This window comes from Borostomias antarcticus (genome assembly GCF_949987555.1).
Source record: "Borostomias antarcticus genome assembly, chromosome: 5".
Lineage (NCBI taxonomy): Eukaryota > Metazoa > Chordata > Actinopteri > Stomiiformes > Stomiidae > Borostomias > Borostomias antarcticus.
The window spans coordinates 29740006-29767264 of record NC_140238.1 but is presented as its reverse complement, the minus strand read 5'-3'; the positions used below and the strand labels follow the sequence as shown (position 1 = coordinate 29767264).

The following is a 27259-nucleotide window of genomic DNA, read 5'->3' as shown; positions in this document are numbered from 1 at the left end:
CGTTGTTATGCCTGTGCCCTGGCCATGAAGGCCACCATAAACAGGGGGGGGTGGTTTGATTTGGGTAGGGGGCGCTTGGCTCCAGAAATAGCCTGATCCGGGGCCTAATTGTACATCCCTCCTGCTCCCCTTCGCTCCTCAGCTGCATGCCGAGGTTGCTGACCCTATCATCCACCTCGCTGGTTCCGGAAGAGTCCCTTCCGCCCCCCGCGGCCTCCAAAGGCCCAGCCGATAGGCCGGGGCACAGCAGCAGACCAGCCTCGGCCCCGGACGAAAAGTCAAGCGCCAAAACCAGTTAGCGGTGATCCCAGCAGAGTGCCCAAGTGGCTGAAACTGCCAGGTATGTTCAAATCAGTGCCGCAACAGGCCCCGTGGCTCCCTAACGAAGCCCGGCTCCGCCCCGGGGACCAGGGCCCCCTCCGACGGGGCCCTTGGAACTCCCACATGTCACAGCGGCACGTACGCCAGGGCTCTGTATTTACATTCACTCTGTACATGCTAGTCACACACACACACACATACACACACGCGACCATGTGTGTGCACAAGCATGTTTTTGTTATGCGCCGCGGTTGTAAATGTTGGTGAGAGCAGCATATGTGTTTGTTAGTCTCCATGCCTTTGTGTACGGATGCCAGTGTGAGTCGCGTGTGAGCACTCGGGGCGTGCATGAGGAATGTGTTCTCTCTGTGTCCCCAGCAGCATTCCATCAGGGTTAGGGAGCGCCGTGCCCGTGAGGGGGCCACTCGGGCCTCCTGTCTCCTGCTCTCTCTAATGCATCACAGCCGTAGCCGAATCCAGCGCACACACACGCGCGCGTGCACAGGCGCACGCACACACGCGCGTCCAGTATCACTTTGAGAGGTAACCAAATCCACAAAGTACAAAATCCCTTGAGACATAATCATACACTTGTGTAGTATAAATGATGCATTATATACAGTAAATCTTTATTTATTTTTTACATACGCAATGAATGGGAAAAGTGAATGTTTTATTTGCCACCCAAGCCTTTTTACTTTTATGTGGTACACACACACACACATACACACTTCGACTATTGCCTATTTGGGTATTGTCTGAAGTTCTGGGTGTATAACCACCTCTCGTCATCAATGGGATTCGTATAGTTTGGGCCGGAGATGAAAGGGGCTGAGAGAAGACAGCCTGTTGGACGGCAGAGAGAAGCTGTGTCATTTTAAACTGTAGCAGAGAGACGCGTGAACGGAGAGAACAGGCGGGATTAGAAAGTGAAAGCTGACATAATCCTCCAACATAGCCACACAGGGATACCAAAGAGTGATGCAGACAATTCCACCCTAGAGCGACATCACCCGCCCGCCGACACCACTGGAATTACCAAATGGCCCTGATGATAATCTAGATTTATGACGTAGCCCTACTGGCATAGGGATTTAACGGCTCTGGATTCCGTTGGTTTTTCAGTTTCGCTCTTCAAACATTGAAACAGAATCCAATCTACTGTAGACTAGGTGTCGCTGCATAGAAACAGGTGTTAACAAAAGACCATGCGATTGGCTGAAATTCTTCAACTGTGTGGTGTCTATTTCTCTTTCTTGTTCTAAACGTCTCTCTTTCCATTAAGGCAAAAGATGAGAAGAACTGTGCAAGTCGGAGGGGAGTCCGAAAATGTATGTCAGTGCTTAGTCACACATCTTTGCGTTTGTCTCAGGATAGCAGAGTCATCGGAGACGCCAGACTGCTGCTACTGCAGCTTCCATAACGTCAGGATTGATAGTGATGGCCACAATCAGGCTAATAAAGTTAGCGGTGATCACGGCCTCATCCCACGTGTGAGGCCTTCCAAGACCAGCCTGCGGCCTGGAGACGGATCAGTCTCTCTCTCCTGGGGAAAAGCTCCGGAGTGAGGAGTCTCTCCAAACCGTCTGGAATGGCTGTCGACACTCCCTGCCTTTAATGTATGATCAAGAAAAGCTTTAATTCATTACTCTCTTTAACGCCCCTCCCCATTCTTCTCCTAACTGCTTTCGTATGTTTAATAATACTGACTTCAGATGTCATTTGTTCCACTAAAATGCATAAGGAGGAAAGTGCAACGCACTACTTCAATTCTGAAGCTTCGCACTGCGTGCATTAGGCTTAGTATACTACAACAGTCTGATTGTGGCAATAGTGGTTGATGTTGTGTTGAGTTCAAGTTTTTACATAGGATTCACAAATTGTTTTGTTGTAAGTTCAAGTTATTACACAGGATTCAAGAATTGGCTCAAAAGTGAACACAAAGATTAAGGGTCCTCTTCAAGTGATGTAGATTGTTTGTCTCTGTTCTACTGATCCCTATAGATTTATGCTTTTTTAAACTTTTTTTTTAAAATCAGTCTAAATAAAATTTTAAGAACATGTTTTATTGGCATCATGTAAGGATTCTCACACCTGTTGTTGGGTTTATTTGTTCCAGAGATGCATGGGTACAATTTAGACATCAAAGACTGCAAAAATACATGCAGCTAACCCAGGTCTGTCCGTCTGTTTAGGCCTAGATCCAGTCTGGGCCCTACTGAGAAGGCGCCGGGTCAATATCCAGGTGTCGCGTCCCTGAGCACCTAGCAGAGCCTGTGGACTCACCGCTTCTCTCCAGTTACTTCCAGCTGTGTGTGTGTGTGTGAGGGGCAGAGGTAGCGTAGTGAGTCACCCACTCAGCTCTACCAAGTCAATAGTGTGAGGTGTTGCACAGCTATGCTGCTGACTCAGAGAGAAGTCACACTGCCCGGTTCCCCTACTCTGCTGCTGGAGGATCATCATAGCTCTCCCTCACATGCAGGACCTACAGATGACTTTTCCTCTAGAGAGAGAGAGCAGAGAGAGCGCCTCTATCCTACTCGCCTTCTTGTTTATTTACCTTCAGAATTACACCCTGCTCTTCCTGCGTTCCAGTGTTTTGTTATTCCTTGCAAACGGAATACCAGCGCGTGTGGTCTCCGCCGTGATGTTTGGCTGACACATGCGCACACATTCACGCACGCACGCACCCCATTCAACTTTCCCTCCGTAGCAGAAGTCCCTGACGCCCAACCCCCCCCCCCCCCCCCACTCCCCACTCCCCAACCTCTAACCAAAACATCCCAGGACAGCAAAAGGGGGAACTTCAAAGTGGCCGGAGGGGGTACTCCTTTTTTCCTGGCACTTGTCATCATCTAAGGGACTGGCTGCTCCTCTTATTACTCTAATTGCTTCCAACTGCTCCGAGAGGCTTTGATGAGGGGCGCCAGGGAGCATGCTGGAAGCACCTGTTGTTGCACGGACCAGCACAGGTGGGCCGTAGAGGTGACAGCGGCTACGAAGGCAGAGGGACGACAACGCCGCTGCTCGCCGATCAACTTTAACGAACGGTTCCAAACGAAGGTGGGGTGGGATTAAAATGGGATTATTGCAAAGATTTCATTAAAAAAAAAGTATACTCCAAATGTTTGTGGCCAGGGACAGATTTTTCCTATCAAAGGCAAACAATTGTGTAATCGTTATTCTCTCACAAGGAACTGGCTAGTGACAGCAACTGAGAACAAATGCAATAATACAGCTTTAATGAAAGTCAGATTGACAATAACAACCCAAAACATAAGTGGGCAGAGATACCACTTTAAAAAGCGCAAATGTTAATTAAGCCGTCATTGCAGTGTCATACCACAATAAATCACTGCTGAGCTAAATGTCTGGAAATGTACACAGTACATTCCATACAAAAGATGTCAAACTGATGTCAAACTGTAAGTCTCAACCAAATCTAAAGATTATTATGTTAGCACTGGGCAGAATGAAGCAGTGAGCAGACCTCTGGCTCCCTCTTCTGGCAGACTAGAAATCCAGCAGCTGGGGAGGAAATGTTAGAAGCAGGGGTGAAAATTAATTTTTTGGCTCACGGTGAGTCACCTGTCAAGGGGACTGTAGATGAAAAAATCTAACGGCCAAGTTTTTTTTTCAGATAGCCTTCCGAAATCTAGTCGCCAATTGGACATTTTACCTGCATTTGGCTGGTGGCAGGTGTTAATTTTCAGCCCTGGTTAGAAGCATAAACCCATGTCCCAAAACCAATCTCCATTTACAAACTTAAAAGCATAAAATTGGACTGGGTATAAGTCTACAACAATTAACCCATACTTTGATAATCATATACTGGCAGAGTGAATAAGAGCACGTTTGAGGATATTATTTACAGGGAGAGAGAATGTAGGGTCTGTATAATTCATCTTCTGCTCAAGCACTATAGTCTACTTCTGTTCATTACAATACAAACATATTTACACACCAGTTGTGGTAAGATCTTCTCAAAGTGTTCAGTCTCCACCCTGTCATTGTCCTCTGCTTCAGCCTGTTTCATTGATCTCTGAGAAGCCTCTGAGAAAATGACAGAAGAGACATGTTAAGTTTGTGGTTATAATAACCCACATCAGCGATCCAGAATGACCATGGAGTCTGTTACCTTGAACGAACACCTTCAGCATCTCTGTCATGAGGACGGCAGCATCAGCACTGACTATGGATAAATGGCATGAACATTTGGTTAACGTTAGTTAATGGTGGAACGGTTTCCACTAGTAAAACATTGCAACATGAGCAACATTTAAATTGTTAGGCTAGTTTCTGACATATACTCACGTCTGGTTTTATCGTCCTTGAAGAAACTGGACAGGAGTTTGCTCACAGTCTCCTACAGAGAATAGGTTCATGATAAATATGTGAACCAAGAAGCTAAACTCCTATCATAGTTAGCTAGACAGACAACAATCATCAATACATCTGGGTCTAGAGTTGACTGAAAGTTGCTAGTGCTAGCTACACTCCTCACTCAGCCTATCTTGATAGTCTAGCATACGTAACATCGATAAGGTAGCGTTAAAGAAATATTATAAGACCACAATATAGTTGGCAACGTTTTACTTTAGGAGGATATGTGGTTAATGTTCCATAAAAGTACGGTCGGTCACTGCTGAATACGCACCTTTTTGAACACTATTTCGTTGTTTTCTTTCTGCGCCATCTTCATGTTCATATGTCTCGAGTCGACCTGACCAGCGCGCCTTGAACACTGGTTGGCTGCGTCGCTGTCAACGTTTCGTACGTCATACGTATAGCACCGCCCTGGCTCCTCCTCTTTCACTGTACAGGCATTGCTTGGTCCTCTCTGAGTCTTACCAATAACATACCAACTAATATATATCTATAACATGCATGGACTGACTGGGGTCCCAGGAGACCCCAAGAAAAACCACAGAAGAAAAAAACATAATGGCGAAACATGATTAGTTATGTAATTAATGTAATCTGGGGGGGGGGGGTTATTACAAGTTAGTATAGCAAAGTTACTTAATTTGCATATTGTGTAACATTAAAACAAAACATACACTTTTCTTTAAATTTAAAGAAACTGCACTGGCCTCTGAAACCAACAAACTGCTCATTCCACACACTGTGTCCCTAACCCCCCTGATGGTGTGTGTGTGACAGTTAAAAAATTAGGACCCATGTCCCAAACATGAACTTTTTTCCACCTATTGAAACTGCACAGGTGCTTTAACTGTGTCCAATACATCAGTATTTTTAAAAAGCACTAATTGAAACAAACAAAAAACAATGATATGAGGTCATTAGGAACAAATTGATTATCATTGTCAGTGTCATGACAAATTGGAATGCTAGAATAAAGCACCTGTTATATATGAGGAAAAAGTATACCTCTGGGGTCTGCAAGGACCCTATCAGTAGGATAAGAGTTAATCCATCTCCATCTCTGTTCTAGAGGTCAGTGATTAAACACGGGAAATTAACTGCAAAACAGGTACTTTATTTGATATACAGGATAATCACGCATGCAAAGTTATGTTGTCACAATATTATTTTGCTGAACTGAGAACTATGTCCTAAACATAAAAACAATGACACCAGATTTTGATAAACTTTGTAAAGGCATCTAATAATAATCAAGTTGCAGTTTAACGTAATTCAAGAGCAATCCACGTTAAAAAGTACAAACAAGAGTCCATTCAAGAACATGAGATTGTGTTCATGTAGCCTAAGTCATGCAGACAAACAGGTCCACCGATAACAAGTTTGAAAAATGGTCTAGGCTACTCTTGTTCGTCGTTATCTAACCACTGGGCATCCTCAAGGATGTAACCGAGACCCAGGGACCGTCTGGGTCTGGGGACGTATGGGGTGATCTCGATTTTCTCCTCTGCTTCGTCCATCTGGATGATCAAGCGGGAAAAAAAGCAGTTATCCTCACTTCATCACTGATAATCATTTTTACAGAGTAACAATCGATTGCTCGTTGTACTGTAGTTGTTTTAGGACGTGTGACAGTGATATGGTTTAGGTGACTGACTCACCTTTGGGCTGACAACTCTCTTGACCGCCACTTCTGTGCCTCCAATATAGTGGGGCCCTGCCCAATCAGCCTGGTCAGCCTCTGCCTCCGAGGAGAACCTCACATAGGCCAGGCCCTTGGTACTTCCAGAGGAGTTGTCCTTTTGAATCTGTGTTTTCAAATCAAATCTTTATTTTTTATAGCACATTTAATACACAAAGGCAGCGCAATGCACTTATGCATTTTCAAAGGGATCATACACAAAAGTAATTTTGGTTTTAATTGGTATGTGGGCACTACCCAAGAAAAAGCTTTATCATTGTAGCCTGTTGAACTGTCCTTTCAGTGATCACTAATTCAGACGGTATGATTTAACTAACTATCAATGGCATTCCATCTTTACCTTGCATGCTGTGATGGTGCCCCAGTCTCGAAAGTAAGCTTGTACATACCCTTCATTTATATAAGGGTTCAGATCCTTAATGACCAGTCCATGATCCTGTTACAATGGAATGGAAAATCAAGAGGATAGTTAACCTTTATGCCATCAAGTCTGATTGGTAGTTGTGGTCAGTATGTCCACAGCCATATTCTCTCTCTCTCACACACACACACACACACACACAATTTAACTATGGTATGTCTGCACTCCAAATTGAAAAATATTCCGAACTATTTGTAAAGGAATAAGGCACAGCCTTCCCTGTAGGTCTGAGTAAATAACTGAAATATTCACCAGTTCATAATTTTCTGCCAAAGCAGCCATGTGTTTTTTCGGGAGATGTATGTAGACTCTCCTCGTTTTTTTCTCTGGTTCCATTTCCACGGACGTCTGGAAAAATGTCATGTCTTTTAGGCATCACAAAGCAGCCCTATGGAGCTTCATTCAATTCCCACCAGCAGACTAATGTTTCAATGCGGCATTTATGTTTTCACCACCAGTATAATATAATTGCTTTAATTACCACATAAGAGGGTAAAATAGCAACAGTAACCCAAGACATCTCATATATCCTTGAGGTACTTACCAGGACAATCCTCCACTTGATTTTGTCAAAGCCAAAACACAGCACTGACAGAGAACTCAAAACATCTGAGTGATACTGAGGGGTGGCGTCCAGCTGCTGTCATGAAGAGACAAGGTCCGTCCCACTGTCGACGCTGTGCATGTGGTGGAACATTGCTCAAGGCAAACAAGACCATTACTAAACTATAAAATAACTCATAAATTCCATTCTTTCTTTAAAATGTCATGCATTTTCAGTTTCTTGTTGTGCAGCATTGCTGACAAATTGTCAACTGCACCCGTTGTCACGACTGATAATTTAGCTCTTATGGGCCACTAATATCAGCTTACCCTGACTGGTTGAACAGGACTGATGGCTATGTGGTGTGTTTGGAGGTATGGTTTCCATCTCAGTGACGGACCAACTTCAAAGAGCATTGGTTTGTTTGAGCTGTGTGACACTGTACAGACAAATCATTGTTCCGAATAATATGTGATCATGTAGAAAATATTATGATCAGACTGTCCTTACCTGTGACCATGTCCAACTGTGACAGAACCGCTCCTGTTCAATTACGTTTTCATGACATTTTATGAGCAACACACACATGGAAATGCAATAACAATTTAATAGCCATTTCAATAGTTCATTAAGTTATTATAACAAACAAAATGAGAAATAAAGCAAATAAACAAGTAAATACACTATTATATAATAATCACCAGACTCATCAGAATCACCAGACAGGGTGTACAGTAAGTCATAGCTATGAACTGTACAGTACATGTAACAAGCAAAACCTTTTCACTGTCATGGGCCAATTGATTAACCAAGCCCTCCAATGGTGCGGCATGTTCAGTGGATGGCTCCATTAAAGTAAGACCCAATATTCTTCTCCAGTGAAGCCACAGTATAGAACCATGGTTTGGTGTCCCAAGTGTCCAGTTGATGTAAATACTGTCTAAAATGAAAGGAAATAAACAATTGAATGATTAGTTGTTACCTTTATTTTAGTGGGCATCATCCTTTAATTTTGAGCTGCATTTATTTGTATGAAACGTGCTATACAAATAAAGTTAATGATTTTTTATTTTATTCATTATTATTATTATTATCATTATCATTATTATTATCATTATTATCATAATAATAATAATTTGGTTTGGACATTTTCACAACAGCGACCGTTCTGGGATGTGCCAAAGGACTGGTGAGTTAGCACGCACCCAGCTAGCTGCCCTGAGGCTGGTGTGAGGGAGAGGACAGAGGGGGGCTCTGCTCGTGGATGGCCTGCAGTTTAGCAATCAGGAACCTTCTGTCCTTCCCCTCCTACACACAAGACACACAAAACACACAAACACACAAACACATAAGAGCACTGAGATGAAGAGCATCTACACCCAGGCTGGTCTATGATGTCGATCGAATACGCAGAGCATAGCAGATCGATAGTCCACGTTTGACTGTACACACATTTTCCATTTGCTCTTGTAGCAGCCGGATTATTTTCCTTTGCCCGTCTACAACCTGGGAGTGGACGTAAATCACCGTTCTGAAAGGCAAAACAGGAGATAACGAAGTCAAACAGAGACCATGACATTAGCTGACGGGGGGTCAACCGCTACTACACACTACAGGTATGTGTCCTCTCTGGCATGCTGTTAGACCTGAATGGGGTGGGGGGGGTGTCTGACTCACAGGAAGACCCCTGCAGCCAGGAACAGGAAGAGAGGGTTGTCCACCAGGTAGGTGTAGACCCAGTTGAGCCAGGCCAGTTTGGGGTTGGTGTTCTCCAACTCCTGGGCCCACCGTTTCCCTGACTGGAACATGGTGTTCAGGTTCCGGAAGGGTCCGCAGTCGGGAGAGGGCTTAACACTACAGAGGGGGACGGCACTGGGGGAGGATAAGAGGCTGAAAAGAGAACCGGACCCATCGCCGCGTGGTCGTACCGAGTTTGAACATTTCCCAGAGTGTGAGGGGGAGAGGGAAATAGAGGTGGTGTGTATTCAAAACACCGCATGCAGTGAGATATCAGCGAGACAGCCAGCATGCTTGTTTGCCACCGCCACGTGACTGTGTGTGTGTGTGTGTGTGTGTGTGTGTGTGTGTGTGTGTGTGTGTGTGTGTGACACGCTGCAGTGTAGACACACTCACGTCCAGATGGTGTATATAACGGAAACGGCGGCTCCCAGGAAGGAGGGGAAACACAGCAGAGAGATGAAGACGGTGGTCATGTGACTGACTCCCCAGGGCCTCCTGGACGCCTGGCAGTTCAGCATCAGGCTGCTCTGAGGGCCGGAGCGCACACACAGGCCGTGGTTTGGTTTGGTTGATTTGATAGTTAGAAACACGCACGTATACTGTAGTCCTCCGCTGGCACAAGGACACAAGAGAGGAACCACAGTGTAGCGATCGATAACCATCGAGGACAAACCCGTCAACCTTCCCGTTTTTCCCGGGATTCTCCCGTATTTTACCCTTCTTTCCCGCCGTTCTCCCGTTTAAATATTCTCTCGTAAATCTCCCGTATTTGAACCTTTATTTTACAAAACAGCAGGAGGGCGGGAAGGGAGGGTAAAATATGGGAGCATCCCGGGATTAACGGGGGTTGGACAGGAATGATCCAGGATAATTACACAGTAAAGTCAGTGAGCCATTTCCACTGTGATCTTTTTAGGATATCGGCAAGATGGACGAACGGACAGACAGAGAGAGACAGATACATTTATGACTTATCGTATTTAGCTGTTCTTGCACTTTGATTTTAGCACTGGATTTGCGCTCCTAGTTGCGTGCTTAGGAAGGAGATGCACTTGAGTTCAGGCGAGCAGTAATACACTTAATCGCCTACTTACTGTATGTTAAATGCAACATATCAGCATCTGCTAAATGACTAATGTAACTTAAGAGGGACAGACAGACAGACTGTGTATAGGTCTGGAGTTTAAAGCAGATTATATTTGCAGTGGGCAGACACTGCAGTTTTATTTTTTATTTTTTTGGGGGGGGGTTGCTAATTTATGGAAACATTGAACATTTAATCAGATGTAATCAATTGGGTGGGTAACACAAAGTTATGGGAGAGCAAATGCCCAACCCTGCACCCCTCTAAAGCCGGCCCTGCTGGAGCTGTGGGTGTGGGAGTACTGCACCTTCTTCATGTAGAACAGCAGCAGCAGCTTAACGATCTGCACTGCTGGGAGCAGGGGGGCGAACAGCACTCCTAACCTGACACCAGGCATGGAGATGAAGGAGGGCGCTCGTTAGGAAGGGTTCCAGGGGAACCATAACCTCCGCGAAAGAAATCTTCCGATAAAAAGAGAGTTTGTGGTGAAGCAGAGGGCTGGTTTACCAGGTGAGCGTCTGACCGTAGATGAGTTCCAGCACGTTACGGGCGATGTCAAACACCGGCTTCCTCTTTCTCCTCAACACTCTCTGAGAAAACAGCCTGAGAGAGGGAGGAGGAGGAGGGAGGAGGAGGAGGGAGAGAGGGAGGAGGAGGAGGGAGGAGGAGGGAGAGAGGGAGGAGGAGGAGGGGGAGGAGGAGGAGGGAGGAGGAGGGAGAGAGGGAGGAGGAGGAGGGAGAGAGGGAGGAGGAGGAGGGAGGAGGAGGGAGAGAGGGAGGAGGAGGAGGGGGGAGGAGGAGGAGGGAGGAGGAGGGAGAGAGGGAGGAGGAGGAGGGAGAGAGGGAGGAGGAGGAGGAGGGAGAGAGGGAGGAGGAGGAGGGAGAGAGGGAGGAGGAGGAGGGGGAGAGGGAGGAGGGAGAAAGGGAGGAGGAAGAAGAGAGGGAGGAGGGAGAGAGGGAGGAGGAGGGAGAGAGGGAGGAGGAAGAGAGGGAGGAGGAAGAGAGGGAGGAGATAGGGGGAGAGAGAGAGGGAGGAGGAGAGAGAAAGGGAGGAGGAAGAAGAGAGGGAGGAGGGAGATAGGGAGGAGGAGAAGGAAGAGAGGGAGGGGAGAGGGAGGAGGAGGGAGAGAGGGAGGAGGAAGAGAGGGAGGAGATAGGGGGAGAGAGAGAGGGAGGAGGAGGGAGAGAGGGTGGGGGATGAGTGCATCGCGGAGTATCGGTTTGTCAGTCAAGCGCATGTAAAATATGCGTTCTAAAACATGATCTGTCATCACTTGCCTCCAGAGAAATTCTCCACAGAGTGTGTAGAGCACAGTGAACATGAAGTCCATGAGGAGGAAGCGATAGAGCTCCTGACCCACAAAGCTCTCCCAGCACTGAGGAGAGACAGAGGTAATATACTACGGAACTGATGTTTCATGATAAAATCACAACACATCGGTCAGTATCAGTTTGTGAAGAATTATGAATGACTAGGAAATATACATAGAACCACTGTATGAGAACCACTGTATGAGGTCAAAAGTCAAACCGTATCAAGATCCAATCTCTTTAGAGCTATATGAACTGATAGAGGTAATGCCCTTCGAATGGGCCAGGGTCAGCTAGTTGTCAGGCTCAGCCTGTTGGGGGTCTGATTCCTACATCAACCTCAGTGGTTCTGTGTTTATATTTACTAATATATTTGTTTACAGAGTAGTAAGTGGTTTGTAAAGGCTTATAAATGTGTATAAAATGACTATTCTCAACTGCCATTACGCGATAGCGGTGCCTTGGCATGAATGCCAGGTTCACGTATGACAATTTTACGCAGTTTTAGAATAGAATGTTTGTCTTCAAACTAGCTTCAAAGCCTCCGGGTTCTAAAACAGACATTCTAGAACTACAAATATTCTAAAACTGCTGAAAACCGTCTCGTCTGTTGTATGCAAACCCGGCACAGGCACTTAGAACTGTTCGGTGACATTCTTGGCATTTTAGGCCCGACAGCTGGAGGCGACAGTCGTTTCTTACCCGGAAACGCCGGTCGTCTGGCCGTGCGGCGATCCTCCCCAGCCAATGGTAGCACAGCACGCCCAGAACACTCACCTTCAGCAGCAGGTTTCTATGAAAACAAATGAATGGATTTTAGATTGAACACCGGTGACATCATCAGTTGGCAGTTGCACAGGTGTCCGTTGAGATGAGACTGAATTGTGTACGAAGTTAGCATAGTTAACTACCAGCTTATATGGTAACTTCATAAGCAGTTCACACTAGCACTGATTAGGGCAGCATGCCACTGGAATTATGACTATTCCCTTATTTTTCACAAAGCCCAAAGTTACATTTTGTTTTCAACACAACCAGTGAGTTATGGTTAAAGCGGCAATAAGCGATTTCCTACCGCTAGATGGCAGTAAGAGACTTGTTTACAAAACGAAAGGCCTAAAACATATATGTATGTCAAAGCACTGGGCGAAGCAAAGTTACTGGTCGTAATTTGACAATGCAGGCAGACATGCTGGAATAACAAGACGTGACTGGTAGGGGTGAGTGGGCAGCTGTACAGCTCAGGAGGTAGAGCGGGTTGTTCAATGATCGAAGGGTTGGAGGTTCGAATCCCGGCTCCTCCTGACTACCTGTCGAAGTGTCCTTGGGCAAGACACTGAACCACAAATTGCTCCCAATGAGCAGGCTAGCACCTTGCATGGCAGCTTCCGTCACTGATGTGTGTATGTGTGTGAGACTGGGTGAATGAAAGGCCTTCATTGTAAAGCGCTTTGGATAAAAGTGCTATATAAGTGCAGTCCATTTACCATTTACCATGAGTCATTGAAGTTGGACGCTATGGCTCAATGAAACACTGATATCAGGTGATTTTAATTAGTTTTGACAAAATATGAAAAAAAAAAAAAAAGTTATTTCAGCACTCTAAACTAATGAGTTCACTCTGTATTATAATCAAAACGTGCCTCACTGCACACTACACACCTGCGCAACCAGCTTCTGATCATGTCACTGGTGCATACCACACATCCAAATCGCTTAACCTATCTCTGAACTCGTGTGTTCACTCTGTAGTGTAATTCCTAACACTTGAATGATTTTGCAGCGGAAGCGGAGCCGCGTTCCTGGTGTAGTTCCTATACTCGCCTGAGGATGGCGACGTAGATGCGGGCGCTGGGCGAGTCGTAGCTCTCCATCCAGGACACCAGGTTGAAGAGGTAGGGCAGCAGCAGGTTAATGCAGGACACGACCGCCGGCAGGGTCAGCAGACGAGCTTTACTCACCAACCTGCCGTCCTCATCCTCCGTTCTCCTCTGCTCCTGGGGCGGGGGGCGGGGCGGGGGGACAGGTCAGGTGGGGACTGGGACTGCTTTTTATACCTTCTTTAAATGAAATAGTACAAATATTGAGTCTTACTGAATTAGTATTGCTGAAAAGTTATTGCTGAAAAGTTATTGCTGTCTAGTCCTGTTTCGCTGGCTATATCCTTGGAGACTTTGATCTCAGAGTAGCATGTGATTTCCTCAAATAACTGTCCTCAAACTTATAGGGGCTAAAAGAGCATAGAGGTGCTACTTAAGCAATAAACCACGAGAGGCCGTGTGTTATAGTGATTTTATAACAGCTAGGGGGCGTTGTTAGGCACGACGCAAAGCTCCTAGCTGTTATAAAATCACTATAACACACGGCCTCGAGTGGTTTATTGCTTAAGTAAAATATTAACATTTATTCAAAATGAAGCATCATTCCCTCAATTCCGCGGAGCAAAATAGTTCCCTAACAAATGGGTTGCCAAGCAACAACAACAGCTACAATGCATTGGATCAAATGGGAGGCGCATTAATATTGAAAATGGAATGATATGCGGTCCCAGGTGTGTGTTACAAAGTATTTTAACACGGCTTCCAGCCAATCAGAATGAAGAACCAGAACTAACCGTTGTATAATGTAGGTTAAGAGTCAGCCACAGAAATCCTCAACGACATCTGATGTCCAGTAGCGGTTTGAGGAAGGAAGTCATGTCTGACTTTCATCTAGTACCTCTCCTGGGTTTGATTGTGTGTGTGTGTGTGTGTGTGTGTGTGTGGTGTATGTGGGGGCATGGAGGGCTGTGAATCCCCCCCCACTATGCCCTCTCACCAGGTGCATGCGGTCTGAGAGGTCGTAGATGAAGAAGGCGCTCAGGACGATGCTGGCCAGGCACACCGCCCATGCTATCAGCTGGACCGCCAATCTGCCAAGCTGCTGCCTCCAGCTCTTCTCCTCCTCGCCACAGCTCATCTCAGACAACAGCTCCTGTCAGAGAGAGAGAGAGAGAGAGAGAGAGAGATAGAGAGAGAGAGAGATAGAGAGAGAGAAGAGAGAGAGAGAGAGAGAGAGAGAGAGAGAGTGAGTCACTGAGGTCTGATGAAACACTATCAGCTTTCACAGTCGGTACTGTGTGTGCTCAACGCCAGACCTGTGTTCAGGGTGTGCGTTAGGTTTGCATCAGGACCCGAGACTATGCTTCATTTAAATGTGCTGCGAGTGCCAAACACAAAAACAAGGATTTATGGGTATCAGGACAGTCTTTGGTGTTGAATGTCTTTCATTGGTCAATTCACTTTATGCATTCGGAGTCATGTCTTACTGCTTGGGGGCTTTTATTTGGTTTTCTTTGAAGGCTTTTATTTGGTTTTGTTTCTTATCTTTACCTCAAACTTTGCAGTATCCTCACAGATTGGTCTACCTCTGAGTCTGGTCAGAACGTTATGTTATATTACAGCTACTACAAGACTTCCTGTCTGTATATGAATGTGATAAGCAATTTTAGACATGATATGCAAATCTTACCACAACTGGTGAGTGGGCTTAAAGACACAGTGGAGTGTTAATTCCACAGACAGTACCTTGAGCTGAGTGCTGATGTTCTCCCTCTGAAATCTGACGGACGCCATCTTGCTGACTTTAAAATCCCAGGAGCAGAACACTTTAGTCTGCAGGTTGGCGTGAGACTTGAGCACGCAGAAGCTCCTCCCGAACGACTTGGACACACTGGGGGAACACAAGGCACGCGTTTCCCTCGGCGGAGGCCGATAGAAACAGACAACAGCGAACAAGTCAGGCCAGGCCGAGTAGAAAACAAAAATGTCGAATTATCCGACCTGTAGACGAGGAAGATGCAGGTGACGAAGAGAGCGATGCCGATGGTTAAGAAGTAGGCCAGGGGGATGTTGTACGCCGTCGTCTGCGGGTCGCCGGCGGCGGCGCAGTCCGGCTGGCGGGCGGCGCCGGCGGTGGCGCCGCTGGTCACGGCGGCCGCGCAGCTCTTGTTGCCGGTGGAGTTGGTGTAGTAGCCGTAGAACATCACGCTGTCTGAGAGATAACCCTGAGGGGGACAGAGAGGTGGACACGGCGTCTCTCTGGGACACTGCGGCTCGACCGGCGGCGCCGGGGACACGAGGTGACGCGCTTAGCTCAGAGACGGTCTCGCCGCGACGCGCGCGACCTTCATCTTACCGTCCCCGTGAGCAGCTCCAGCCCGGCGAAGCTGCTCTCACTGGCGCCGCGGGACGCCGGGCGGACAGCCTGAGGGATGACCAGGAACAGGCCGTTGACCAGGAAGAGGAAGATGTTGAGGAGCAGGAGGGTTCTGAGGAACAGGAAATAGGAGAGAACTCCGGTGCCGAAACACCCACTCAGCCTCTTCAGTGGCGCCTGCCAGAACTGCAGAAAACTGAGGTAGGACAGGCAGATGAACACGCCTTGGCGGACAGCCTGGGGATAGGAGCACACGAGTGAGCAAGTACACACACACACACACACACACACACACTCACACACACATCCAACTATTTACTTGCTTTCCATACACTTCCTCGCGTCAGAAATCCACACAGATACTTGTGTACGACCCAGATAGCAAGCGGATGTGTAATGATTCTGGGCCATATATGGGCCGGAACTAAGCCACAAGGGCCAGATCTGGCCTGTATATGGCCCAGATCCGCTTGCTATCTGGGGACCATGGCACCTCGGCTATACTCACCCGTAATGTGTAGATCCTGAAGCGTCCACAGCAGGGGTCCTCCCTGATTAAGAGAGAGTCGTTGACTTGATCGGTGAACGCCAGTTTCCTACGAGAAGGGAACTCCTGCGTTAATGGCGGGGAGCTTTAAACGGAGGTTTGCCGTGACACGAACAGGACGCGGTGTGCGACTCGTACCTGAGCTCCGTCTTCTCTGCCAGACTGAGGGGCATGGCACGCAGCGTTCGCACCCGATCGCCCACCGGAAGACACAGCAGGTTATTCACCAGCTCCCTTTTCTTCTCTGTCAGTCGTTAGCAAAGACATAACCGATAAGCGGCAAAGCCCAAGCAGGGCCAAAACCTTGTTCTATTCATGGCTGTTAAAAAAGACTGTTTTGTCCTCTAATCTAATTCCAACAACAGCAAAACAACCACAGGCAGACAATTCTGACTCCCGGTGGAACACGGAGGACTTGTTGGGCTATTGTGGGAACTTAAGCCATGTTTGAATAACCCTACCAAAAATGCATACTTCTTTCCTCACTTCCTTTGTGCAATGAAATTGCTGATCTGATATGGACCAGCCTACGTACAGCTGTGTAGGGGAGCATTGACTTTCATCTATCCAATCCAGCGTTAGATCAGACATTACCTCAAAGGAAGATGCATCCAAAAAGGGACTTGACTTCAGAGAGATATAACTACCCATTTAGAAGTTAGGATGTATAAACAAAGTCGTTAGGTGAAAAAGGACCAGTGACTTTAAGAGTAGAAGCTTCGGAGAAGTTTGGGAATGACTTGCCCTCTTCGCCAACGTCCTCAGAATCCGCCTCAATGCCGTATCCACGGATACCAGCCCCGGGGGGGTTGGTCAAGTCTCGGACTGCCAGTCTGGTTCTGCTCAGCTGAGAGGTGCGTTGTGCACGCTGGATAATGATTTTATTTCGATGCCGTCCTGTGTGAAGATGCAGAACACCTTTGTTGTTGAACTCAATCTGGTTCTAATTCAATCACGAACAGTCCTACTATATGCAGATCATTTTCCTGATTCAACAGTATTTTTATTTTTTTTAAGATATATATTTTTAAAGCATTTCTGCTTTATTTGATAGGACAGTGTAGGTGACAGACAGGAAAGGTGGGAGGGAGAGAGAGAGAGAGAGAGAGAGAGAGAGAGAGAGAGAGAGAGAGAGAGAGAGAGAGAGAGAAAGACATGCAGCAAAGGGCGTGGGCCGGATTCGAACCAACGCCACTGCCGTAATGGGTACTTGAGCGCCCCCGATTCAACAGTATTTTAAGTCAGGCCACCAGAGAGCTTTGACGACAGCAATACTATTATCGGATCTCACCAACGCGGCTGGGCATGGGGGTGGGAAGCACATAGTCACTGGAAGATTTCCAAACAGGAGGAGCGGGACATGGGGCAAAGGGCAAAAACAACAGACATAAGCAAAGGCCATTAAATCCTAAATTCGAATGAAGTTAATCCATAATAGCCTACCCCAAAAAGTAAAAAAAAAATAATAATAATAATCTTAGAGATTAACATTTGCATGATGTAGCCTAGGCTATAATAATGGTGATCTAGTCGTCTGTCAGCCATCACATAGGTACTTTGGTGGGCTCGGTGGGACATGACAAGGTTCTTCACTCCAAACACCTTTTTACGCATATACATTATGAGACATGATTGTCTACAATCGGAGTTTATAGTTCAGTCCCCGACAAGGCAGCTTCGGGGATTATGAAAAAGGATGGCACAAAATGATGACCCGATTGTACATGACTTGACACAATATAGCCCTACTGTACACGCCGATTTATAGTAGACCATATGGACAGACTAATCCCATTTAACTCCACATTATAAAAAGAAGACATATTTTAAAAGCAACTTACTCATACTCGAGATCCATTCTATTTAAGATAACCACAGTGTATGCCATATTGTTCGAGATGATCTTCAGTCTCTACTTGCCCACACTTATTTGTACACGAATCCCTCATCAGTTGGGCAGGGGCGTAGATAGAGGCACCAGTCTTGCAGTCAAGTCTATCATGTGTCCCGGACCCGACAGAACCATACAGTCATACTATATGAAAATAAAAACATAGGCATAGTGAGTTCCTCTGTTGCGAGAGATTGTGAGAGCGAATTCCCCAGTCCTCTTCTGTCAAGAAATACAGTGTATTCTCTCCTTCCTTTCTTCAGTCCTGAGCGTAGCCTAAGCTCCTCCTGACCGTTATCACAGGTAGTGCGGTGTGCCAGTTGTTCATATCAGGGACTTCTTGCGCAGTTGTAGACTGCTTATGTTTGTGCCTGAGCAAGACAGTCTCAGGAAACGGCTGTTGTGAGGCTACAATTCATGGATTGGGTGACACCGTTGGCAGCATTTCTGTTATGATAGCCTAGAGAAAAATCATATCTGCAATTCTGGGCATTAATGAGCTTCCTAAGCAGGCTTTTATCTAATTGTCTACGTGGGTCTTCAAGCACGGCTGTGTCTAATAACTACTAATTAGTTGCCTAGCTAACCGCCTGTTTGTCACTTTCACAGCAGAGATTCTACTCTTTGACACTGCTTCCCTCTAGTGGTAGTTCATTCTAGTTGTTTTTCTTTGTGTGTGTGTGTGTGTGTGTGTGTGTGTGTGTGTGTGTCGGGGGGTGGGGGTTGGTGTATCAACCTACTATTGCCTGATGATCAATTATTGAGACTGGCCAATTATTGAGATTGGCTTCTTAGGCTTACCATGCATGCTGAGAATATTATAATTCGGACCTTTAAAAAGTATCAACTTAAATAAATTAATATAGGCTACAAACTCCCTGTTCTGGTGTGATTATGTGGCCACCACGTGGTATCATTGCATGTATCCGCCGACGTGTGCAAGCAGCGTTTCATTTCACATCAAAGGGATTGTGCGGGTTCCAGGCTGGGGGCGGTCCTAGAACCTTTCAGGAAATGAAAGAGAAAACCAGCGACCAACTTGACAGCATCGACGAGTCCCGAGTGCCCTGCAAATCTCAGGAGTTTTCAACTGAATTCCGCTGGGTCATTTAGCAGCAAAAATGCAATCTAGTGCCTATGGTGCCTCGTTGGCAGGGGGTGCTTTCGACCCAACGAGCTTTGTAAAACAACCTTCAACGATAGTCCGCATCATAAGCTGGGTGAGTGATGATGGCTGGCTAACGATAGTGCTAGCCGATGGGCTAACTACTTAGCCAAACTTTTGACAGCTTGCTAGCTAACAAGCTTTCTTCATTTATTATTCAGTATCCTGTGATTTCAACTTCAGCATCGCACAGTCTCTCGTTTACATTGCCTGTATAAGTACTTCATGATTCATACTTCATCATTTGTGCACGTTTAGCTAACGTTTGACATTTCAGTGCTGATCAGAGAACGATATGGATCCACTGTAGTGTTAGCCATGTAGTGACGTTGCTTTTTGTAGTAGCCACTAGCTAGCACTAGCTAAATTAGGCCTAACTTTAAGCTACAGTAGATGCAATTACATCCTAATTTTTAGTGCTTGTCTGAAAACACCCACCAGATCAGCCCATACGGTTGCTTGGGGATACTTTGTACCCCTAACCAGAAATTCCACACAATCCTAACATGATGGTGTATTTGAAGGGCTTGAAGCTATTTGCACACCCCGTTGGCAAATAGTTGTGTTGGAGGTTCTGGGACGTGACCTATTAACGTTACGAGAAGCTGCATCTCCAACATTTGCACACACAGAAAGACCTTGTATTTGTCACAAACAGACTTAATTCAGTTGAGCCCATACAGATACAGATGAGGAAATGATCAGTGCTAGGCTAAATGTCCCGAAGCACTGAATTACTCAAATAAAAAAACTGTTTTAACATTGACCTTTTATGTGCATCTAGTGGACAACTAGACGTTTTTGTTCCTCTGTTGTGTTAAAAGTGGTTATAGTGGTTATAGTGGGGGAGGGAAGGACTCTAATCTCATGCTGTGTGAATCATGTGATTGAATTATGGCTAGGCGCTCTCACACTGCTGCAGTAGAAGCCTCTCCTTCACATTCGCCTCTCCTTCACATTCTCCTCCCATCTGTGACATCCAAAGATCATCTGTCTGAAAGTCCTTTCTTATCTGTGTGTTGAGCAATATTGTTGTTCTATGAAAGGTTGGGTATGTGGACAGCATGATCACAAGACATCTGTAAAAAGCTCCTCTTTTTTTGTCATTCTAGGTTTTTTCCATAGTGGTTTTTGCAGTAATCACAGCAGAGGGCTACATCAACCCAACCACCAAGCAGGAGACCAAGTGCATGTTCAATGACAACGACAGTGCCTGCAGCTATGGAGTTGGCATCGGAGTCCTGGCGTTCTTGGCTTGTGTCATCTTCACTATCCTGGATGCATACCTCCCTCAAATCAGCAATGCCAAAGAGAGGAAGTATATTGTGACAGCTGATCTGGTCTTTTCAGGTGAGGGTGATTTTTACTGATAGGTCTACTTTTTGCTAACCTGACGTGCCAGATGGTTTGCTCTGCAGACCCATCTGGGATCTCTTTGTTGGAAACTGTTCAGAAAAAGGGCAGGCACTTTCAAAATACATGCAGGTGATTGGGTGAACCATTTGTCTATCACCGTCTATCACAGGTAAAATCTGATTCTTACCAAAGCCAGTCAGGAAAAGAGCGAAAACATCTATTCCACTGAGAAAAACCTCCTGTGCTGTTCTTTGCTCGTCTTTCAATTAAGAAATACTCAGTTCAGATATAACTGATGCTATAGCAACATCTGCGCAAAACTCTTTAGGCCGTCTTTGATGTTTTAGAAAGAACAGTCGCTTCTCGCTGTCGTCACGCCTACCTGAACCACACCCGACGTAGCTGCTAGTATTTCCCCATAGGACGCTAATTGGCTAGATCGTTTTCTAATCAGGCACAAGTGGTTCTCTATGGAGAGGGTCCGAAATGATCTGCAAGAGAAACAGAAAGTGAGCCCCCGAGATCGGGATGGTCTCACGAGGCTACGTTTTTTGCAGGGCTCATTTGGAAAAGGCACCAGGGAGTCATTGGGATTCCCCTTTGAAAATGAAGGTGAAACTGAAAACAAAAGTGCCGCGCTACAATGTGCAGTTGTGAGGACAAAGATGGGTGTGTTTTTTTTTTTCTCCCCCCTCTGCTTTTCAATGACCTCTTCTTCTGATTGTTCTCGCGCCGCCTCCTCGTGCTGTGACAGGAGTCTGGACATTCCTGTGGTTCATCGGCTTCTGCGTCTTCGCCAACCAGTGGTCTCACACCAGCGCGGTGACCAGCGCTGCTGTCGGTGATGCCGCTCGCTCCGTGGTGGCGTTCAGCTTCTTCTCCATCATCTCCTGGGTGAGCCGCTCCGAACTCACTCACTCTCTGTCTCTCTCTCTCTCTCTCACACACGCGGCATATGACTCTTATTTGACTAGCAAAATTCCAGAGATTAGACTCGTTATCTCCAACCCCACCTCCTTAATTTGCTTACTACAATCGTTTCAGTATCTCATAAATGTCTTTAGTGGAAAACGGTCTCCTGTCTATTCTTAATATTGAGGTTGCATCTAATGTTAGCTAAAATACCTTGCTTGTCTTGTACTCCACAGGCTCTGCTGACTCTGTTTGCTTATAAAAGATTCCGCCAAGGAGTGAGTGACTTTGACCAGGGTTACACGGACCCGGCCAACGACAGCAGTACTCCCTACCCACCCACCTACCCCCCCTACCCAACCAGCGGTCCAGAAGGTTACCAGCAGTCGCCTTTCACCCAAACATCAGAGCGTCCAGGAGAATACCAGCCCCCATCATACTAAATTACTGCCATCCTGAAACATGGAATTGGTAGGGGGATTTTTTTTTGCCAATGGTGCCTCAGCTACATGGACTGGTTTCTGCACTCCACACTTTTTCTTTTTCTCCTAGCTGTTACTACTATGTTACAGCTCATGCTGCGCTTGCATGTCGAAGGCTGCACTGAAACCTATTCAGTGTGTATTCGTGTAAACGCATTGTGTGTATTCGTGTAAACGCATTCAGTGTGTATTTGTGTTGCGAGTGGATATCTGCTGTGCTTAACAGGGAAGGGCCTGAACGTGGCATCAGGTAACTTCTCTCTGTGTAGCTGCAAAACACTGCGATTCATCTGGCGTGAGGTGACTCTCGGCATGATCTTCGCCACTGCCTCACCAACAGCCTCGTGGTACCGTGTCACTCCTTCAGTTCTATTTTTCCTTATCATATTTGGATGTATTTTTCCTTATCATATTTGGATGCAGTTATCTGTTCACATCCAAGTAAGAAGTGATGATGAAGTCTGGTTAAGGCGCATTATTTGTTGCTGGGGAAATAGCTTTGCAATAATGAGGCCTTATGCTATGCAAACTGTGTTTTGATCTTTTTGAGCTTGAGTTGTTATTCAGTTTGGTGCATATAAAGACCTTATCAAATTAATAGACACTAATTCATAACTAATTGCTATAATTTTGAAACCAATGAGGACTTTCCCCGCAAATCAATGCATTTGTATCTTTGTTACAAATGCATGCACTAATTTAGAACACATAGGAGTACATTGAAAATATCACCCATATAACTACTGTATTACTGTAGCAGTGATTTATAAAAAACCACTGAACTCAAGTTTTTTTTGTGCGCGCACTGGATAACATGCCTCATGTATTTTGGGCAGTTGAATGTATTTATGCAATGCATGCTCTTATCTAGGATGTTCAGAATATTGAGTCTGAAGGTCAACTGTTCAGAATATTGTTTTCAATTCTCAAACTTGCTGGAAATTTGTGTATATATTTGCCAAATTAGGGTGTTTTGTTTTCTATATCAAAGACCCCTTAATTCTGTGTGACTCCTACCTCTGCCTTCCAACTGTGCTTCTAACTGTGCCTTCCAATGGCTTCTGTTGGGTCTTATGTCCAGTATATTTTTCACCTAGCAACCAAACCCAAACCAAAATTGGTGCGAAATACCTGTTTATTCTAAAGAATATGATTATTCAGTATCTTTTAGTTAAAATATTCCTGCTGATTCAGGACATGACAATCACTTGAGTACTAATCAAATCTTTGGTTTGGGAATGAGGACAGACTTTTTTTGGTATAACTCAAAACTCTGATTCTGTCTTGTGACATATGAATGCACTGATTGTTTAACATTAGGGCCTACAGCTTATATCAAGGGGCTTGGCAGTGATGCTTCACAAAGTGCCTTATACAGTATGAATACCAACTTGACTGGATCTTTGCCAAATAAAGACTTCCTGTTTTGAGACTTCTAACTTAACTACTCCAGTTTTTAAAAGGGTGTGCTCCAATTGCAAATATTTGAACAGTGATTGTAAAGACGTGTGAATGAGGTTGAACAACGAAAAGACAAAGACGATACACAGTACCGGGCACAAGTCTTCAACCACCAGTGTTGTAAATACAACACCGTATATTATATAACATTAGAATAAACACCAAAATAGTAACATCTCTGGTGTTTTTAAGGATCTTCAGATGCAGACGGGTTTTTGGGACTTCCACACCGTGGTCTGTCTTCAAATTGACCAGTTTCTACAAATTTCTTGACAGTTGAAACATCACATCTTCAAAATCCAGTTCGGTGATTTACCACAGGATAAGTAGCAATGATAAGTAGGCCTATGGATCGTTTCTCCAGAAACCCATTTTGATGGATAGCCAATTTTACCATGCATTCATCACAGACTTGGGCTTTGAGTGTTGGAAGATTGTGTATGTATTGGCTTTAGGATTTTATTGGATCAATTGTAAACAATGTATTTTTGAGTGTTGCCGCCAAAGAGTCATAAGACGGCTGAATGTGCAGATCAAGCTGCTCAGTGCGCTTGTTCGCCTAAGAAACACATCAAAGGAGTCTTCCTCGTTTCTTCCTCACATGTGTCTTCCTGACTCTTGGGGCCAAACTGCAGCACGTCGTCCAGTCCGCCGAAAAAGACCACGTCCGCACGCCACAGAGGCGGCTTCTTCCCAACGCCCATCAGCCTCAAGGCTTGTGTCCCCCTCTTACCCCCCCCTCCCCCTGCTCCAGCACGGACCCCACCACCGTTGAGAGACACTTGCACATGACCACTGAATGTACTGTATAGGATGCACCATACTCAAATCACGCCGCACACACCATACACACTCACAAACACATTACACTGTACACTGACCGCACTACTTTCTGTATATTGTTCTTTGCTTATCCTGAGGGCCTGATTCAGTGAACTTCTCCTCGATCTCGTGCCCTCCAGGGCATCCTGCCCAAGTGGACAAGGAGAGAGGGGAGTGGCCAGCATTGAGATGTTCGGGCTACCGCCGCAGACCGGACTGACGGGACATACATACTGTACGTTCGGCCAGTGGAGCGGAGGACCTTAGCTGACAGAACAGTGGCTTTCTGGACATCTAGGAACGTACTGAAGTAAGCAACAGATGGTGACTGGCTAAGGGCGCTCAGCGAAGCACCCGCACCTCTGCACTCACGCGAGCAGCAGAGAGAGTGGGAAGGGAGAACGCCTAGCCTGAGTTAGGACACATGATTCGGTGATACCAAAATCCTTAACTGTCATCCTAAACCGAGATAGAATAGCAAGGCGACCTCAGAAGTGTGTGGCAGGGACTGAACACCATGACTGACAAGAGGGGATCTCAATCCTCCTCAGGACTTGTAGACGCCGCTCTCATGAACAGCCTCAACACTTTCTGTGCACGCTTTGTGACCGTCAACGGCCGGACGGCCATTGCACCTGAGACAGAGGAGAGCGGGGGAGGATGGAAGAGCACTCATTCTCTCTGAACATGACGTCAGAAGGGTGTTTGAACAGATGAACACCAGGAAAGCCGCGGGACCAGACGGTATCGCAGGACAGGTCCTCAAGGCGTGTGCAGACCAACTTGCTCCTGTGTTCACAGTGATATTCAACCTTCCCCTGGGCCAGTCCATCGTCCCCACATGCTTCAAGAAGTCCTCCATCATCCCCGTACTGAAGAAGCCAAGACCAGCCTGCCTCAATGACTACCGCCTGGTAGCTCTCACCTCCGTGGTGATGAAGTGCTTTGAGAAGCTGGTCAAGGAACACATCTGCTCCTCACTGTCCAGCACACTAGACCCCCTACAGTTCGCATGCAAACCCAACAGATCCATAGAAGATGCAACAGCCCACATCCTCCACACCACCCTGTCCCACCTAGACAAGAGCAAGGGGAACGTGTCAGGTTATGTGAGACTGCTATTCATTGACTACAGTTCAGCTTTCAACACTATAACCCGCACCGGGACAGCAGCTGTTCCCCCCTCATGCTCAACACAGGAACCCCCCAGGGCTGTGTGCTGTCCCTACTACTGTACTCCCTGTACACACACAACTGTACAGTCACCTTTGACTCCATTGCCATTGTCAAGTTTGCTGATGACACAGCAGTGATAGGCCTGATCACCAACAATGGTGAGAGGGCCTACCTGGAGGAGGTGAGGCTCCTGACCCAGTGGTGTCAGGAAACCAACCTCCATCTGAACGTCAGCAAGACAAAGGAGATGATGGTGGACTTTGGGAGGAAGCAGGAGAGGAACTACACCCCTCTAATCATCAACGGGACCCCTGTAGACAGAATGGACAGCTTCAAGCACCTTGGCGTCCAGATCACCAAGGACCTGACATGGTCAACACACTTAGACACTGGTGAGGAAAGCTCGTCAGAGACTGTACCACCTCAAACAACTGAGGAAATTCAGTAGATTCAGTAAATTAGAATATTAAAGCAAGTTTGATTGCCATATATAACCAGTACATGTACAGTATTGGTTATATAACTGTCCAGGCAGAAGGGGGAAGGGGGGGGTCTGTCCAGGGTATGTCTTCAGTTGTGGTTTACTGCTGCTGTTAGCTGTTAAGCTTGAGGACTGAGTCAGGAAAGAAGCTGTTGTGGAACCTATCCTTTGCGGTCCTGAAGCTCAACCATCTCCCGTCTCTCTGCCAGGATGGTACGAACAGGGATACTGTAGCTGGGGTGGTTGGTGTCTTTTGTGATGGATGATTACTTTTAGTGTTTTTCCTTTAAGAGATGGTTCAAATATTTTGCACATTGAATATTGCACGTTGAACAGACCATGCACTACCTAAAGCCTAATTTGTGCTTTGTCGAGCGGAACTTTTGAAACCGTTGCTCGCCTCTTTTGACGTCATGGGCAACACTTTTGTGAAAAAAAGTGTTGCTGAGGGCTGTTGCGCACCAACAGATTTTTCTAAAGTCGCTGACTCCGTCACACACTGTTGCTGAAGTGTGATTGGATAGCTAGATAGAAGGTTCCGTTTTTAGCTGTCCGCGCGGCGGGCAAAACTCTCTGGGTCACTGATGCCATGGAGACAACGAGGTGTCGCCTAGCATAAATGCTAGATGTCGTGCAACACTTTTTTTTTGTCAAGCAACATTTTGTTGAGCAACACAAGAAGCAAAAATTAGGCTTTCGTTTCCTACCTCAGTCTGGTTCCTTTTCCTTACAAGTCTTGCCTGTGTTGATATAGGAACCCCTTCACCAAGCATATGAATGTGTTTGGTGTTTTTGAACTGCTGCAAAATAAACAAAATGACCATTTCATCTACATTATACATTTGCTGCACCTCTGGTTTCAATTTCTGCATAATAGGAAGCTAGTGACACATTTTTCAGCAGTAAAACCTCTGTCTATGATTCTATGGGCTGTGGGGGCTGGATGAATAAGAAGAGGTTCTATTGAAAAAACAATAGCTCGGAGCAGTGCAATAAAATAAACAATGAACTGTGAACTCGTTCATTTTTGGGAATGTGAACTTAGTTCAAAATTTTAAATTGTGAATTATGAACTTAAAATTATTATATAGAATTATGAACTTAAAAAAAGTTTTGGGAAACTAGCTCATATAAAGTGTGAACTTGCACAACACTGTTGGTCTTCCTGGTTGTACAGGACACATGCTGAAAGCGTCTTTCAGAATGAGAAACAGGGAGAATGAAACCCAATAGTCAGATGTTAGGCTACATAATGTATCCTTT

At 45.9% G+C, this 27259-nt stretch overlaps 4 protein-coding genes and 1 long non-coding RNA gene across 8 annotated transcripts; 1 reads left to right on the top strand and 4 right to left on the bottom strand.

Moving 5' to 3' along the window:
* Positions 1 to 3708: 3708 nt before the first annotated feature.
* On the bottom strand, positions 3709 to 5041 carry cenpx (centromere protein X). The gene is made up of 5 exons (XM_084437624.1): positions 4979 to 5041; positions 4636 to 4687; positions 4460 to 4513; positions 4286 to 4374; positions 3709 to 3849 (listed from the first exon to the last, which is right to left on the bottom strand). Exons 1-5 carry the CDS (start codon positions 5027 to 5029, stop codon positions 3835 to 3837), a joined length of 261 nt encoding a protein of 86 aa, XP_084293750.1. The 5' UTR covers positions 5030 to 5041; the 3' UTR covers positions 3709 to 3834.
* A 1063-nt stretch (positions 5042 to 6104) lies between these two features.
* On the bottom strand, positions 6105 to 7163 carry LOC311309761 (heterogeneous nuclear ribonucleoproteins A2/B1; the record flags this gene model as incomplete). Its single annotated transcript, XM_084439085.1, has 4 exons — positions 6105 to 6224; positions 6366 to 6512; positions 6747 to 6842; positions 7080 to 7163. The coding sequence occupies 4 exons, from the start codon at positions 7161 to 7163 to the stop codon at positions 6105 to 6107; spliced, it is 447 nt and encodes a 148-aa protein (XP_084295211.1).
* An 812-nt stretch (positions 7164 to 7975) lies between these two features.
* Positions 7976 to 16587, bottom strand: LOC311308605 (transmembrane channel-like protein 6). 4 transcript variants are annotated; one of them, XM_084437589.1, is made up of 16 exons: positions 16389 to 16587; positions 16212 to 16299; positions 15683 to 15940; positions 15328 to 15551; positions 15073 to 15217; positions 14324 to 14479; positions 13331 to 13503; positions 12209 to 12299; positions 11474 to 11571; positions 10703 to 10798; positions 10503 to 10578; positions 9505 to 9638; positions 9049 to 9243; positions 8824 to 8902; positions 8577 to 8679; positions 7976 to 8311 (listed from the first exon to the last, which is right to left on the bottom strand). In XM_084437589.1, exons 1-15 carry the CDS (start codon positions 16421 to 16423, stop codon positions 8581 to 8583), a joined length of 1947 nt encoding a protein of 648 aa, XP_084293715.1. In that variant the 5' UTR covers positions 16424 to 16587; the 3' UTR covers positions 7976 to 8311; positions 8577 to 8580. The 4 variants fall into 4 exon arrangements, with proteins under 4 accessions (XP_084293715.1, XP_084293716.1, XP_084293718.1 ...); XM_084437590.1 differs by having other exon boundaries at positions 9049 to 9225; XM_084437592.1 differs by lacking the exons at positions 7976 to 8311; positions 8577 to 8679; positions 8824 to 8902 and having other exon boundaries at positions 9087 to 9225; positions 9505 to 9633.
* A 413-nt stretch (positions 16588 to 17000) lies between these two features.
* LOC311308633 lies at positions 17001 to 18471 on the bottom strand. The gene is made up of 3 exons (XR_014630433.1): positions 18092 to 18471; positions 17542 to 17579; positions 17001 to 17147 (listed from the first exon to the last, which is right to left on the bottom strand). It is a non-coding gene; the product is annotated as an uncharacterized lncRNA (long non-coding RNA).
* Positions 18472 to 19200: 729 nt separating this feature from the next.
* syngr2a (synaptogyrin 2a) lies at positions 19201 to 23472 on the top strand. The gene is made up of 4 exons (XM_084437620.1): positions 19201 to 19361; positions 20419 to 20656; positions 21417 to 21556; positions 21811 to 23472. Exons 1-4 carry the CDS (start codon positions 19263 to 19265, stop codon positions 22015 to 22017), a joined length of 684 nt encoding a protein of 227 aa, XP_084293746.1. The 5' UTR covers positions 19201 to 19262; the 3' UTR covers positions 22018 to 23472.
* The last annotated feature ends 3787 nt before the right edge of the window (positions 23473 to 27259 follow it).

Excerpts from the sequence above, each read along its gene's own strand:
- syngr2a (XM_084437620.1), top strand. The coding sequence starts at position 19,263 with ATGCAATCTAGTGCCTATGGTGCCTCGTTGGCAGGGGGTGCTTTCGAC. Across the intron at positions 19,362-20,418 it reads TAGTCCGCATCATAAGCTGG|GTTTTTTCCATAGTGGTTTT; the intron begins GTGAGTGATGAT and ends TTGTCATTCTAG. Across the intron at positions 20,657-21,416 it reads AGCTGATCTGGTCTTTTCAG|GAGTCTGGACATTCCTGTGG; the intron begins GTGAGGGTGATT and ends GTGCTGTGACAG.
- LOC311308605 (XM_084437589.1), bottom strand. The coding sequence starts at position 16,423 with ATGCCCCTCAGTCTGGCAGAGAAGACGGAGCTCAG. Across the intron at positions 16,300-16,388 it reads GCAGAGAAGACGGAGCTCAG|GAAACTGGCGTTCACCGATC; the intron begins GTACGAGTCGCA and ends CCCTTCTCGTAG. Across the intron at positions 13,504-14,323 it reads TCTCAGACCGCATGCACCTG|GAGCAGAGGAGAACGGAGGA; the intron begins GTGAGAGGGCAT and ends CCCCCGCCCCAG.
- cenpx (XM_084437624.1), bottom strand. The coding sequence starts at position 5,029 with ATGAACATGAAGATGGCGCAGAAAGAAAACAACGAAATAGTGTTCAAA. Across the intron at positions 4,688-4,978 it reads ACGAAATAGTGTTCAAAAAG|GAGACTGTGAGCAAACTCCT; the intron begins GTGCGTATTCAG and ends TATTCTCTGTAG. Across the intron at positions 4,514-4,635 it reads CAAGGACGATAAAACCAGAC|TCAGTGCTGATGCTGCCGTC; the intron begins GTGAGTATATGT and ends ATTTATCCATAG.